The sequence below is a fragment of the Martes martes genome, assembly GCF_963455335.1.
Source record: "Martes martes genome assembly, chromosome: 16".
In the NCBI taxonomy this organism is placed as follows: domain Eukaryota; kingdom Metazoa; phylum Chordata; class Mammalia; order Carnivora; family Mustelidae; genus Martes; species Martes martes.
In genome coordinates this window covers 50,794,742-50,809,698 of record NC_137904.1, presented here as the reverse complement: position 1 = coordinate 50,809,698, position 14,957 = coordinate 50,794,742, and the positions used below count along the sequence as shown (strand labels likewise).

The window sequence follows — 14,957 nt, the reverse complement described above, 5'->3', positions numbered from 1 at the left end:
TGTAAAAAAAAGATATAAAACTATGTTAATATGATCCAATTTTATTTTTTTTTCAAGTTCTGTATGTATACATTGAAAAAAGACTGATAGTAAATAGAGGAAAATGTTTTATATATTATATTTGGATAGTGGGATTATGGGTATTTCTTGCAATAAATATGTACTGTTTTTATAATTGGGTAAACAGGTAACAGACCTGGGGGAAGGGTCTTCCGTTGTGCCTTCTCCTGGACCCAGCAGTCCTTTGTGGAACCCTGGTGTCACATTTGTTGCAGGAAAGATTACACCAAAAAATTAAGTAAATTTGTACTTTTCTCTGGAGGTTAGCTTTTCCTAAACTATATCCCAAGAGCTACTTAGACAGTCAGCTTCAGGCTGTCGGACTCTCTACACCTTTTTTTGGAAGTCATTTTGAGAAAGGTACCCTATCTAAATGGATCTATATAGTTGAAATGGTGAAATGAATATTCTTCTCACATTCCTTCCTGCAGGCAAATGGCAGTGTTAGGAAACGTAGGCATATTTATTCTTTAAGCTCTCAAATTTTTATGACACTCATTGGAAGTGAGTTCTTTCTAGTAGCCCAGTGAATCCAGATTTTGTTCATAAAGCTGCTTTGATGCATTGTCAGTGTTCTGCTGCTCTTGGGTTTTTCTTTGTTCCCAACGAGTCTGTGGAGAGAAGCCTATAGAAGGAACTGTTGAAAAGAAAAAACAACCTGCTTGTCAGTTATTTCAGAAATGTGTTTCCACATCATATGTCTTTGGCTTGGACATAAATTGTGAAATAGTCTTTGTTTCTTGCTATTTTGTGCTCAACCTGCTTGCTGTGAATATCCTGGTTTGTAAAGAAAGGTTAATAGAGGGTAGACTCTTGAGAGGGGAAAGTGACCGATTCTCTGGGGTCGCCTCCAGATCAAAGCAAGACACGCGCTGCTTTGTGTGGCCACAGCTTGGCACTGCCGAAATACCTGGGGGAGGAGAGCATTGCCCTTGGATGGGTATTTACTCGGACGTCTGTGTAGACCATCAGATGTGACTCAAAGACTGTAACCTCAGAAACGCTAGACCACATCCCCTCGGAGGGTGGGGCGCAGATGTTGAGGCAGAGAGGAAAGTGAGTCTGAGAAACACGTACCGCCTGTGGCGTGACCAAGTCCCCGATGATCCCAGACATCTGCTCTTGCATCCGGGACCTGATGGTAGAAGCGTTTGGGTGAGAGGCGCCCAGAGGGCTGTGTTGGCTGCGGGGCGGGGGGCATGCGACTCTTGATCTCAGGGTTGTGACTTTGAGCTGCACGTTGGGTGTAGAGATTGCTTAAAAATAAAATCTTAAAAGTCTTGGTTAATATCAAAAGATAGTACAGCACTAGGGAGCACAGAGGTGCTGTATAGCCATTGAAATGAGTGAGGGAGAGCCATGTCTTCTGAAATGGAATGACCAACATGTATTGTTTTTTAAACCGGAGTTTAATTTTTTTTTTAAAGAGACTCCCCAACATTCTTAAGGGAGACCTGTGAAAATACCTGAATTTGAAGGACTCCTAGAACATAAAATATATCCCCTTATACGGGATAACATTAGATTAAAAACCACAGGCAAACTCCCAGACCCCCAAAGGGAGAGACGGCGCATGCTCTGACAAGACTAGTGGACGGGTGGGTGCTGGGCAGTCCAGGAGCCCTGGCGCAAGCTCAGTGACTGCTTCAGACCCCCAAACGCCAGGCTTCAGAAAAATCACACACGGGAATGTTCCATAAACCTTGGGGGAACTCGGAAGTCATCAAATCTCCGAGGGTCAAGTCCATGAGCACCAGGCCACCTGGGTACAGTCCCCCTGGCCTGGGCATACTGCTGTCCACCAGAGATCGAGCAGGCATGAGCACATGCTTACAAAGTGTGGAGATGACAAGGGTGTCTGATGTGTGTTACACCTGCAGGCAGCTCATGAGGGCAGGGTAGATGCATTTGTACGAACCACAGAAGGAAGAGAAAGGGTAAACAATTCGTTGGTTTCTGCTTTTCTAGGTTTGTTGGGTTTTTGTTTTTTGTTTTTTTGGTCCTTGCTTTCCAAAGCTAATTGTTTCTGTGAGGACTAAGTCTAGAGACCTCGGCATAAGGAAAGGTCTGTCACACCAGGTGCCTGTCCTACCGCCACCACCTTCCTCCCTCAGGACAGAGCAGGTGGAGATCAGGGAGAAGGAGGCTCTGAGTCAGGCTGTGCTGATGAACCAGGGGCTTCAGGCAGGACACTGCATGGTTCCAAGTCCATTTCCTCATCCCTAAAATAGAAGTCACGGTTCCGTCTTTCTGGGGTATTATAAGATGGAAACCAGCAGCCTGGGAAGCGGTCTTCTCTCCGGGCCTGGCATGGGGTCAGTGGCAGCAGCAGTGACCCACGGTGGCGGTCAGCAAGTATTCCCCACACTACCAGGTGGCTCACCCCACCCTCGGCGGCTGTCACTCCTGCTTCACCCCGAGGGGCCCTCTCCGGGCAAGAATCCCTCGTCTGATGAGTAACGTGGGAAATCAGAGACTAACGAAGGTTTGCTCACACTGGCCGTGCTAGTTGTTTAAGACAGATTGTCCCTGGTGGAGGGGAGGCCCAGAGGATGTCACTGGGGTGGGACTGGGGAGAACAGCTACAGGAATTTTCACAGAATTCCTGAGAACAGGTTCTCTGTAATCCGAGGCTGCAGTTCTCAACCTCACCTGTTCATTACATCTGTGAGGGAGCTTCTGGGCATTTTGATACCCACTTAAATTAGTGTCTCTGGGTGTAGGGCCCAGGCACCTGTATTTTTAAGTAGCCCCTGCCCCTCGCCCCGGAGGGCTGTGAGTTCACAGCTGACCGTAAGAATCCTGGCCACGGGAGGCTTTGGGGCCGCCCCGGGAGGACCAGCCTGACACTTGCATGTCCAGAGACTTTCAGCTGGAAGAAAGAGAGGCAGACATTTGATCATGCCATGAATCAGAAGTGGGTACCAAGCTCATTTGGGAAGCAGGGCAATCTGGTTGAGCTAATCGTATGAAATACTAGCTCCATCACAGGACGACTGACAAGAAAAAAAAACAAAGAGGAGTTCTTATCTGTGGTGATGGCTTTTGTTTCTCCCTTTTTCTATTCACTGACATACCATGAGACTGGTAATTTGTAGGGAAGGAATACAACTGCCGTGGGCGCCCCTCTCTGTGGGGAGGGACCTTCAGTGACTTTGTAAAAATAAGCACCTGTCTTATTCTCCAGTTGCTTTCCAGCTAATTTTGGTTCCCTTTCTTCTGCCAGTTGCCGGAGGCCCCGCCCTCTGAGGAGGAAGAACAGGAGGCCTGGGTGAACGCCTTGCTGGGAAGAATGTTTTGGGACTTCTTAGGAGAGAAATATTGGTCTGATCTGGTGTCTAAGAAAATCCAAATGAAACTCAGCAAAATAAAGGTATCGTTTTCCACATAAGAGGTTTCCAGTTCCTCACATGTCTTAATTTAGAAGTTTTGTACCATTATATCCTAAACTTGGTTTAAAACCAAGCATATAACATGCGAACAATAACATACCTGAGCTGTGACCTTGGCCGTATGACTCACCGTACCTGGGGACTCAGTGAGTGTTCCTGTTTACTTTTTCCTTGGTGTTGCCCTCGTCTAGCCATTCTCGGTGATAATCCAGAATCTGGTTTGGGACAATGTGAGCTCTTGTAGCTGGTTTGTCATGGAGACCCCTATTATCTTGAAATGAGTAAGGAACTTAAAATGTACTTCAGGAGCCTACCCAGCCTCACAGTCTGGGGGCCGTAACATCTCTGCTGAGGAAAGTGCCAGACTCCAGACCTCTTTCCCAAGTTGTGCTCCCTCTCAAAGCCGGGAAAGTTAGCATGGCACTCTAAATGTGTCTGGGCCTGACCTTTACTTCTGGCCAGATGGTATTTTATTTTGGGCTCTGTCTTTGCTGAAAAACAACAGTCCTGGTGCTGATCAAGCCCACTTGGAAGTAAGTTTAAACTGCATCAATATTCCTCGTGATTGCCACTAAATGACACCTTTAGTACCACTTCTGCCAACCCAGAGACCCCAGCTAGGTTACGTAGAAGTAAGTTTTTGACCCAGGAAAGACCCAGCCAAGGAAGAGTCCCTTTGGTCCCCAGATGAAGTTGCACAGTCAGCAGCTTAAATCCATGGATCTTTCTGGGTCATAGATACCTTTGAGACACAGAAACGAATGGATCCTTTCCCTAGAAAAATGCATAGTGATGCAGAATTTTGCCCATGACTTCAGAGGGTTCAAGGTCTCCAGGTTAGGAAACTGTGAGCTAAGGGAAAATTACATTAGAAGGAAAATATGGGCATGAAGGAGCTTCGACGTGGCTTTGTCATTCCTTTGGGGGACAAACCAAGCCCCTTAGTGCTCAGTCAAGCTCTGGCAGGCTCTATCTGCCAACTGCAGGCCGGTGTCATCTTTTTCCTAACCCCTGATGAAGAGGAGAGTCTGTGCTCTGAGCTGGTAGAGCAGATTTCAAGGCAGAATTTGGGGCAAAGATTTGGGAGGGCTCTGTTGACATGAGTCAGCCTGTTGTTTTCAGGTAGATCGAGGGTAGAATGCACTCTGCTAGCCAGGTCCGGCGGGGGCTGGGGGCCAGGAAGCGGCAGTGACCCTCCCTTGTTCACAGACAAGCAGCCGAGCTGGGGCGCATTCCACCGCCTCCCCCTTTCTGGAAAAAGATGGAGAGCTTGATGAATTCCTGGGTCAGAACACACGAGCGGGCTTGGCGCTCCTCTTTTCCCAAAGACTGCTGCAGGCCCTTCCCTGAGCATGAGGACCGGGGGTCCTGCCAGGGGGAGGCAGAAAGCAGGGTGCACCTCAGCTCCAGACGGGACGCTCCTGTCCCTGTTACACACATTCCAAAACAGACAGGGGCAGGGCAGCATGCCGTGCTTCCCTCAGGGGCTGGAAGCCCATGGAACCTCTGCTGTCTTGGAGAATGGCGGCTTCTTTCATCCCAGAGGAAGTTGAGGGAAAGTCTTTTATTTTCTTCTCCCCCTTTGCTGGCCATGTGAGCTTTTCAGTTTGCAGACTTAAAACGGAGGTCAGAAGGGCTAGAAGGTGGGGATGGAAACAAGTGGCCTGGATCCAGGAGTGGGCTGCGCTCCCTCTGTCACCAGCCTCACACCTCCACCCTAACCTCAGTGCCCTGCGAGACCAGAGGAGACCCTGGGTGTAGTGGAACAAACAGAAAGGTAGCAGGCTGTTACTCTAGTTCTCAACCCAGCGCAACCCCTGCCAAAAGGACTCTTATTATCACTAAGAGCCAAGTATTCTGGGAAGAAGGAAACCTAGTAGTGAGTGTTAGCTAATGGCCAGTCCAAGAGCCAGAATGGCCGGAGGAGCCTGAGCTGTCCGCTCTGACAAAGATCTCCCCTGTCTCCTGGTTTCCCCTGAAGGCCTGACATACGGAGAGCTCTTTGCTGGCCTTGCCCTGCAGTCTCAGATTGTCACCCTCACATGTGACAGTGACTCATGGTGTGAAAGATCAGAGCTATGTGTGTATCTGGTGCCCAGGGATGGTTTAAAACAAGCTGAGTTTCTGCCCCCACAGCAAACGCATTCCTGGCCTCGGCCAGCCCCTCCCAACACCGCCTTGGGGCCGTCAGTCGTCAGGGCCTCTTGTGCCCGTGTCAGCAAATGTTACTACTGCAGACGGCTTCCAACAGTTCCTCCCACCAACCTGAGAATGTTCTATACACCTGAGTGTCCAGCTGGGTTCACTCAGGAGGGTAAAGAACATGCAGTGGGTTCTTGTCTCACTGTGGTGTCTTTGGATGGGAAGAAGAGAATTTCTGGTTGAAAAGAGCAGGAGTGACCTTTCGTTGCCTTTCCCTGCAGAGTAGGAAGGAGACTGACCAGACTAGGGCCTGGTCCTGAGAGTTTTGATTCAAATCAGTTGTGACTTGTAGGGGACGGGTGCTTAGAGGTATCCCAGAATTATGGAATTGGGCACCCAGGGGAAGAAGTAGGAAGCAGGCACCGTTGAGCCCTTCCTTGTTCTACCTACTTGTGATTAGAGCTCAGCCCAGCCCTGCTGAGTCTGTCCCAGTCCCAGGTTCCTCAGTTTCTTCTTTGTCTCAGGTCCCTCCTCTGCCCTGGTAGGGACCCCAGGGTGCAGGCTGGGAGGGCTGGGAGGTGGCACAGGGCTCCGGGAATGCCATCATTGCATTCACCCCCTTGGCTCAGTGTTAGGCTCTTGTTCCCACAGGAACCCAGCAGGCCCCTGACTCACTGGGCATTCAAGTGATAATAATAGACAGTCTGGGGCAAGGGTGTAAGAATTTGGCTACATTCTTGGCCAAGTAACATTCTGTGGGCTGATTGGGAGGCCAGCCACCATGTAACATTGAAGCCTTAGAAAAAGGTTTTCCAAATCCAGCAACTACCAATTCACAATGTGCATTTGAGTACTCTCTTTGGTCACGTTCTGTTCATCACAGACATTGTGACTCTGACCGACCCACCCCTGCAGAAAAGCAGAGAGGGAGTTCTCTGGCAAATCGTCAAGTGTATGCCTTTGACAACTGAAGAGCTCCAGCCAAAATAGGCGTTAAATCCATGCCTGGCTAAATGCTGCCTCGTTTTATGGGAAATGTTCAGCGTATATTTATTTTAAAAAAGCAGTTTGATGCTGGTAGAAAAACAGGGTGCTCATTACAGGTGCCAGTGTCGTGGGAATCTCACATTTAAGGACACTGCTACAGGTTAGCTGGGAAAGCATTGGGTGTTCAGTAAGACGCCTGACAAGCCATTGGGGGAAAAAAATTAAGGTGGATCTATAATTATATCTTACATTGAAATGGGGAATGGACTACAGGTTTAAAAAAATAACAATATATACACATACCTAAATTCAGGTGAAAGAAACAGTTGAATTAATTCTGTAGTCTTGAGGCAAAGTAGAAATTTCTAAGCATGGTATTAATACTCAAGTTATTTCCTTTAGAGCAATTCCTACGACTCTGTATTAGTTGGGGGTCGCAGCAAGAAACAGATGGCACTCTCGAGTGACGTCACCTGAGAGGAGAGTTCATTAAGGAAAGATTTATAAATATGTGGGCCAATGTAGAGAAACGGAAAGGGCTAGGGTAGGACCAAAGCTGGCAGCAGTGGGAGCTGTTAGTACTCCCTGTAGGGGCAAAAGTGGGGAGGAGTTACCAGACCTTGGGGCAGCATGGCCGTGTGGGGAGGTTGCCTGTCTGACAGGAGCCATGGCCTTCAACAGAGGGAGGGGACAGCTACCTGACAACACTCTTCTGCATTACCTTCCATCTTCCCTGCCCATTGGTGTTGCCCATTGGCCAAGCAACCAGAAGCCAGAGGGCAGGAGGGCCCATTCGCGTGGTTTGCACAGACTAGCCTCTCAGGGGAACTCAGATCTAGGTGGGGGGCAAACAGAAAATGTCCAGCACTGGGTCAAAGGATGTGATTCTCTTTTTTTCCAAGGATTTAAATAAATGTTGTGAGTTTGCCTGTCAGACACGCTGTAGCAATTTCTGAACTCCTCACTAGTCATCTAAGAGGGGTCCACTGCCCCACACACTCTGGCCAGCTCCAGGCGTTGTTAACCTGACCAGTATGGCTGGCTCCACCTCCTCAGTCAAGTCCCCTGCCAAGGGCATTCTTCACCGAAGCCTTCACCGACTTCCTTGGCCAAAATAGCCACCCTGCCCTACACCTTGGCTCCCTCTGTCCCACCACTTGCCTTACTCTCTGGAACACTAATCACTCTCTCAAGTTCTCTATTTATCTTATTTATTTATGATAAATAAGATTGTAAATAAATTTATCAGTTTATTTATCTGTTCCTGCCTTTCCAATGTAAACCCCGTGAGAGCAAGGACCTTGCCCGATTGCCCGCAGTTCTCTCTAGGATGATGCCTAATATGTGATACATGTTCAGTAAATTTCGGTTAAGTGACTGTGTCCCCAAAACCTTGACCTTGACTCCTTCTGAGCGGATGCTGAATTCTAACATTGACCAGGTTACTAACATCTCATTCATTGTTTCCTTCTCTCCTCCAGCTCCCCTACTTTATGAATGAACTAACTCTGACGGAACTTGACATGGGGGTGGCTGTGCCAAAAATCCTTCAGGCCTTCAAGCCTTACGTTGATCACCAAGGTAACTCGAGCAGAGAACTGACCGTTTGTACGCAGGTGGAAATGTCTCCATCACTGCAGATGGATCACCGAAGCTTTGTGTTGGGAGGGGCTCAGGGACAATTTAAGCATCTGGCTTACGTTGATTATCTTTTGTTGGGAACAGTCACAGCCTTCAACTGATGGGGAGCAGATCAGGAATAGATCCCCCTCCTAATTCGTCTAGTCTCTCAGATCCCTGCCAGTCCTGCCCCAGCCCAAACATGCTCATGTACCCGTTGGCGGGGCCAGGCTCTTGTGTGATTCAGAAAATAGCCCCCATCCCTCGTGGCCTCGAGTGTGTGCCCCCCCACAGCCCTCATCTCTCACCAGGAGCTGCCACTGCTCCATCCACGTTCTCACCATTGCCTTGCTCCAACTTCTAGGTTGCAGGTTCTCTGACCTTCGTGTTTTACATCTTGCCTGCCTTCCCACGCCTAGTAGGCGCTCAGGACATGTTTAAGAAATGAAGACAGATGTTGTCAGCAATATTTTGAGAGTAGAGCTCTCTGCTGGGGGAAGGTGCTCAGGTTTGATTTTGAAGACGCTCTCCTGACAGTATTTATACCTACTGTGGTGGGTTGGGGCAAGAAGAGTTGTTGAGGATGTGTAGAGTTTAAGTAAATTATGACGTGAAGATTTACATGTATTTTGTGGCATGTGGTTTTAAATGGACCATGATGGAAAATTTCATACAGAGGAGTGGGGTGAAAAGAGGTGTGGGCCAGGCAGGCCACCATAATCCAAGAACAGGCAGGAAAATCTCCCCACCGTGGAAGCGGTTGACTTCTTTTCTAGAGTATTCCTTTCCCCATGTACCTCTTTCTGCCCAAACTGGAACGTCATTCCTCAAAAGGTAGGGGAGGAAATACAACTTTGCAAGAGTGACGTTTGTTTTGAAGTAAGTGTTCTTTATAGATTTATAGACTGCAGTGTCTACTTTTGTCTCTGTATGGCTGCATTGGATAGCTCTTAAATCATACTTAGTGAAATCATTTTCTGTGTTTGATGTAAATACAGAGATTTTTTCCTAGCCCTACAATTAGCAGCTCTGATTATCTCCTTAGCGATATATCAGCTGACAGTGAGTCCCTATTTCCGTGTTTTTAGCATTCTGTGGATTTCAGAGATAGACCAGAGTGTTATTTACAAATCCAAAAGTCCAATATCTGCATGTTGAGATCACCTGTAACCCCTGGATCATGTCTACACTTTGATAAATCTGTGAGCTCCTGGATTTGGCTAATTTCTGGTGCACTGAGGGTAAAACTAGAAAAGATAATCTGCAAATGGTTTAGCTAGAGTTCTTTTAACCACATGTGAAATTTTTAAAGATGCATTTTTTATGTGTTGAGTACCTGGCTAGGATCTCCACCTCATCTGTATGCGAGGGGCTGCCTGCCTTTCTTCCTCTGGCTCTGGCAGGCTCTGGGCTCCCCTTTGTTCTTTGCCTCTTTAGGGATTGATTTGTAACAAGCTGGTAAATGATCAGCCAACATGCACCTCCACAAAGTCAGGCTTGAGGAAAGTAAATAACATGTGGACATGCTCTATTTCCTAATGTGTTAGCAGTTTCTTATCTCTGTCCTTTGTTGAATTAGTAGAAATTTCCAGCAAGAAAGAAGCCACAGCTGGGCTTTGCCGCACCTCACGAGTGTCTCCTGTAGCTTTGAACTCTGCGGCCTCCCAGGGCAGCTTTGTCAGGCTTTGAGGGAAATTCACCAAATGCCTAAGTCTCTTTCCTCTTCCTCTGGAGCAAGACATTTCACTACGCACATCAAAGCTTTGCCAGTTTTTAATCCATTTGAGGCTTATTTCACTCCTTTCAGGGCAAGTTTTAGACATCTGCCTGCTTATGTAACAAGGGAAGAAATGTTACGAAAGGAGTGATAAAAGACATAAAGCCTGTGGGTTTTAAAAGTTTGATCAAATTTGGTTTCTCCAAGTCAACAAAGGGTGCATGTGGTAGATAAAACAGAAATAAATGTAAAGGAAATGTTCTGTTTTGGATTCCATTGCTCTAAGGTAAAATTTCTTTGAAGGAAATGAAAATCAACAGTGATTGGCTGAAACTGACGCTGGGAAGCAGAGCTTACCTTGCGGGGAAATGCAGGCCCGTAGAATAAGGCTCCCACAGCACTAGGAGGGGGCACCTCCTGGGGGAATCCCTCCCCCCAGGCGCGCACACACACACACACACACACACACACACACACACACACACCTTTCTTTTCTTTCTTAAGTGTTTCCTAACTTGTGTGGTTTTTTGGAGGCACGTGGCTGGGGAAATGGAGGAGGGTGGCTATTCGGGTGAGCTGGTTGGATCACTCCATCCTCGGGATGAGGAAGGAGCTGTGGTTCTGAGCATAGCTCTAGGGCCAGGCTTTGGGATTTAGGGCTCTGGGACCTGGGGCAGGTTCTATCCACCCCGCTAATCTCTCTCTCCAGGGAGGTGACTAGGACTCGGTAGGCTAGGCTGGTCTGAGGGACTGAGTGAGTGAGTGCGTGGAGGCTCCTGGAAGCCAAGTGTGGTGAGTGCTGGCTGCTGTTACTTTCACCACCCGTTGTGGTCCCTGCGCTGCTGCCCCTGGAGACTTTAGAATGTGGGCGGCTGTGGTGCCCATTTGACCCATTTTACAGGAATAAATGGAAAGAAAAAGGCCATTCTCAGGTATTGAGGCCTTGCCACTAAAAGGAGCGACGTCTGTAGTTCTGAAATCACCTGTTGGCCACCATGGGCCTATCTGAGTCCCAGGACACACAGCTGGTGTCTCAGGTTGAATGACCGACCGCCTTTCCCAGGGGCGTCTTCACTCCCCACCAGAGGCAGGTGGCTGGGAGATAGAGAAGATCTGTCCCTTGGAAACTGGCTGCACACCTCGCACCTCATCTCTGAGCCCTGCTCACTCCATGCGCACCTCTGACTGAGGCCGTGTGTGGGGGCACAGTGGGCGCAGATGCCCAGGGGAGTCTGAGCAGTGTGTGCAGCATGTCAGCCAATGTCAGGATGAACCACTGGTGTGGGCTGTAACCCCTCAGGTTCAGATCAGTTCGTTTAGTCCTCAGGACGTTTGGCGCACGGTTGTAGGTAGACACTGCAGATAGACACTGAGCGTCCCCCACAGACAGAGTGCTGTGCCGGTTATACCCTGTTTCAAGATACCCAAGTAACAGCCTGAGCTTTGACGAAGGTGTTGGCTTCTGTGGCAGGAGTACCGTGTCCCACAGGAACAGGAACCTTGTCCGCTTTCAGAGATGTGCTTGGCCGTGACTGATGGTGTCCCCCATCGGCGACTTGTCTTCTGGACCTTAACCTTTAGTGCCTCGTGCCTTTATCCAGTGCTGAGACTGAAGGGACTTTGCCACTGAATATTGCAGAAAACTGGAAGCACTGGGACCTGGGGCTCAGTGCTGACAGGGTGGGCCCACATAGTCTAACCAGATCATGTTGCAGAAAGGAAAAGGACCTTTTTCGTGGAAAAGGAGAAAAATACTGTTTTGTGGAGTTTGGTTGGGCTGCAAGAGAGGGGACTCTGATTTGCGACTAAGTCAGTCTTGAGACGTGGAACTGTTTCTGAGAACAGTTCAGGCAGACAGAATGGCATCTGTCCTAAAAGACACATTGACATACAAGGATTGCTAGTTTTCTGTGGTACATGAGCGAGCAGTATGGCACCAGGAACAAAACAATCACTGGTATGCTTTTCCCAGAACCTCTAACTCCCAACATCTGTTCTTGGTCATATATTATTAAATGTTCCATTTTAAGAAGTTTGTTCTTTGGATGCCAAATGTTGCCTCTCAAAGTGAAAAATCAACCAGTAATAGTTATAATTAGAGAGAAATGGAGGAGCGGATAACGTAAGGGCCCAGCTCAGATGGGCAAGGCTTTGGGTTCTCTTACCCCTTCTAAGCAGCGGGTACCCTGTTAAGTCCACTCCAGTGAGACGGATGCCTTTTTGCTATTTTAATAGTAATAAAAGAGTGAGCTCCTGAGTGAAATTACTAGATTTGTGGGGCCACAGTCGGACTGTTCTGAGACTGTGGCATCTATCAAATAGAACACAAGGGAAGGCTGAGGGACCCTTAGTCTAGTTGTCCGTTGTGACAATAAGGTGTGCTCATCTCTCCTGGCGCCATGGTCAGTCTGCCCCAGGTGGCCCCGCCATCTTTATTCGTCTTCGAGCATCAGGTGCCTGAGGGTGGGGATTTACCTCAGGGTTTGCTCCGACGTCTTGCCCTGAGAACTCGAGGAACACTTTGGGTGGAGCAGGCTGTAACTTCTGCTGCAGCCTCCCTCTGAGTGGCGAGGATGGTAACCAATCCTGCCCTCAGCTGAAGAGTGGAAAAACTGCCATCCGAGCTCCTCACAGCTCCTGGCATGAAAATCGACTGAAGTTGTCTTTGTCGGTTTGTTGCCCATGTTGCCAAATGATGTGCTGGTTTCATAGAGACTTAATGGTAATCAGCTGCCACTCTTCACCTCGTGTGTGTGTGGGGGGGGTGGGGGGGGATCTGTTAGGGACTCAACGTCCCTCCATCCCCCCGCCCGAACTCAGATGTTGAAGCCCTAACCTATAACATGGTGGTACCTGGGCTTTGGGGGGGGATGACTAGGTTTGGATGAGTTCATGAGGGAGGGGTCGTGATGATGGGTTTTGGGAGCAGACGTCAGCAGGCTCTGTCTGTCTGCCACGTGAGGACGACACAGTGAGAAGGTGACCTTCTGCAAGCCAGGAAGAGAGCTCTCACTAGGAACTGAATTGGCCAGCACCTTGATCTTGGACTTCCAGCCTCCAGAGCTGGGAGAAAAAAAATGCCTGTTGTGTCAGCTGCCCCGCGTGTGGTATTCTGTTATGGCAGCCCCAGCGGACTCACTGAGACCCTCTGTCTTCATGGTCTTTCTGGAGAACCTCTGCGTGCACGGACGGCCTTCCTCCTGTGGAGCAGCTTAAAAAATTATCCTGCTCAACTTCTGGTTTTTGTCCTTGAGCACTACCAAGAGCAGATGGTTATAGAAAGCAGCATTTCTCATGAAAGGCCTCACAAAAGAGTCTTAACATTTGTCAGGAGCATAAAAGAAAATCCTCTGGGACCACATTCACATAGACGAGCCGCAGTCAGCCCGGTCCGAGCTCCGACGCCGCTCGTGGAGCCGCGTGTGTCCCCGTCCTCACACTGTGGACGTGCTTGTCCGCAACGGGAGGACAGCCTCCCCAGGAGCTGTGAATCTCATCTTTCGGTCCCACAGGCAGGTGCCTCCTGACTCACCCGTTACATAACCGCTCGGTCTCAGCGCCAGGTTGTGTGTGCTGCAGGGTTTTCGGGGTGCTCTTTGGCTCGCTGAATCATTGTCACAGAAGCAAGTTTTTCTTTGCACCTAATGCTAAAATAGTCTCCTTACCCTCATCTAAATGCAAGCATGTCATAGTAAAGTAATTTGTTGGAATGGTTGCAGTTTAGATCTGTTTTCCAAAAGTTGTCAAGCCATTCTTGATGTCTTCCGATTCTTCCTGAGAACCAGGGCTGAACAAGGCCATGGAGTGGGTCTGTTGGGACGCATACGATGATATAAATCAGATCCCGTTCCTCACGCAGAGGCTTGGTCAGAGGGTGCATGCTTCGTGCCCTCTCCAGCCCAGACAGGGCTCTCTGCCTGCCCAGTGCCCCCTTGGCCCAGCGGCCTCCTGTGGTCCGGTCCCCATCTGCCATGGCAGCGGCAGGAAGCTAGGTGGGCACAGAGAGTCCTGGAGGTAAGGAAGTGGGCTGGTGACAGCAGAGAGAGGGAAGGGCCCTGGCTGGAGGGACCCAGCCCTCCCCCTGAAGAGGCAGTGCAGTTCCTCTTGTGCTCATGAGGAGGCTGGTGAACAGAGGTCTAGAAACTTCCAGTGGAGCTCAAGCGCTGGTCTGAGTGACAGCGCTCCACATGCCCCTTCCCTCTGCCTGCCTCCCCTCAGCTCCTGGCAGAGGGAGCACTGGCCCACATGTCCCTGGGGGGGTGTTGCAGTTACCGGGGTGTAAGCCAGCAGCGCCCTAAGCCATAGCGGTGTCCCCTCATTGAAAAAACAGACAAACAAAACTACCTACTTGACAAGAAGTAAAATTCCGGTGCCTTTATTAGAACAATCCTCAAAGGCACTACATACTATTAATATTTATTAGAAACCTGACCAGGATTTTCAAAAGTTATTTCTGAATACAGACAGCAGCCAGGTAGTCGGAGCCCATCGATTCTCAAGTTTAAAAAAGGTGGAGATATTCTACAGTAATAAGTATCTTCTTTTTTTTTTTTTAAAGATTTTATTTATTTATTTGACAGAGAAAGAGAGATCACAAGTAGGCAGAGAGGCAGGCAGAGGGAAGGGGGAGGCAGGCTCCCTGCTGAGCAGAGAGCTCACTGTGGGGCTCGATCCCAGGACCCTGAGATCATGACGTGAGCTGAAGGCAGAGGCTTAACCCACTGAGCCACCCAGGCGCCCCTACTTATTATTTTTTAATAGTCTCTACTGAATGTGAGGCTCAAACTCATGACCCTGAGATCAACAGTCTCCTGCTCTTCCAACTGAGCCACCCAGGCGCCCCAATAAGTATCTTCTTTACTGATGTTCTATCTATACTAAGTTTAAAGCCTGTTCGTATCAAGCCTTTGCCCTGTTCCCTTTTCACCAGAAGTGATTAGTGACTGTCTTCCTTAAAGCCGATGTACCCTTTGCTTCCAGTAACAGTACCTTTGAAGAGCAAGCTCATTGATGACTTTTTATTAATTTAAGCAAGAAAT

At 48.8% G+C, this 14,957-nt stretch overlaps 1 protein-coding gene across 2 annotated transcripts in view; it reads left to right on the top strand.

Annotated features, from left to right (window-relative positions):
- The window catches only part of TEX2 (testis expressed 2), a 102,748-nt gene that overhangs the window by 72,758 nt on the left and 15,033 nt on the right, over positions 1 to 14,957 (top strand). For both annotated transcript variants that reach the window (XM_080825465.1, XM_080825466.1), the window contains exons 6-7: positions 3,287 to 3,433; positions 8,063 to 8,162. In XM_080825465.1, coding sequence (XP_080681591.1) covers positions 3,287 to 3,433; positions 8,063 to 8,162 — 247 coding nt within the window. The remainder of the gene's footprint in view (positions 1 to 3,286; positions 3,434 to 8,062; positions 8,163 to 14,957) is intronic.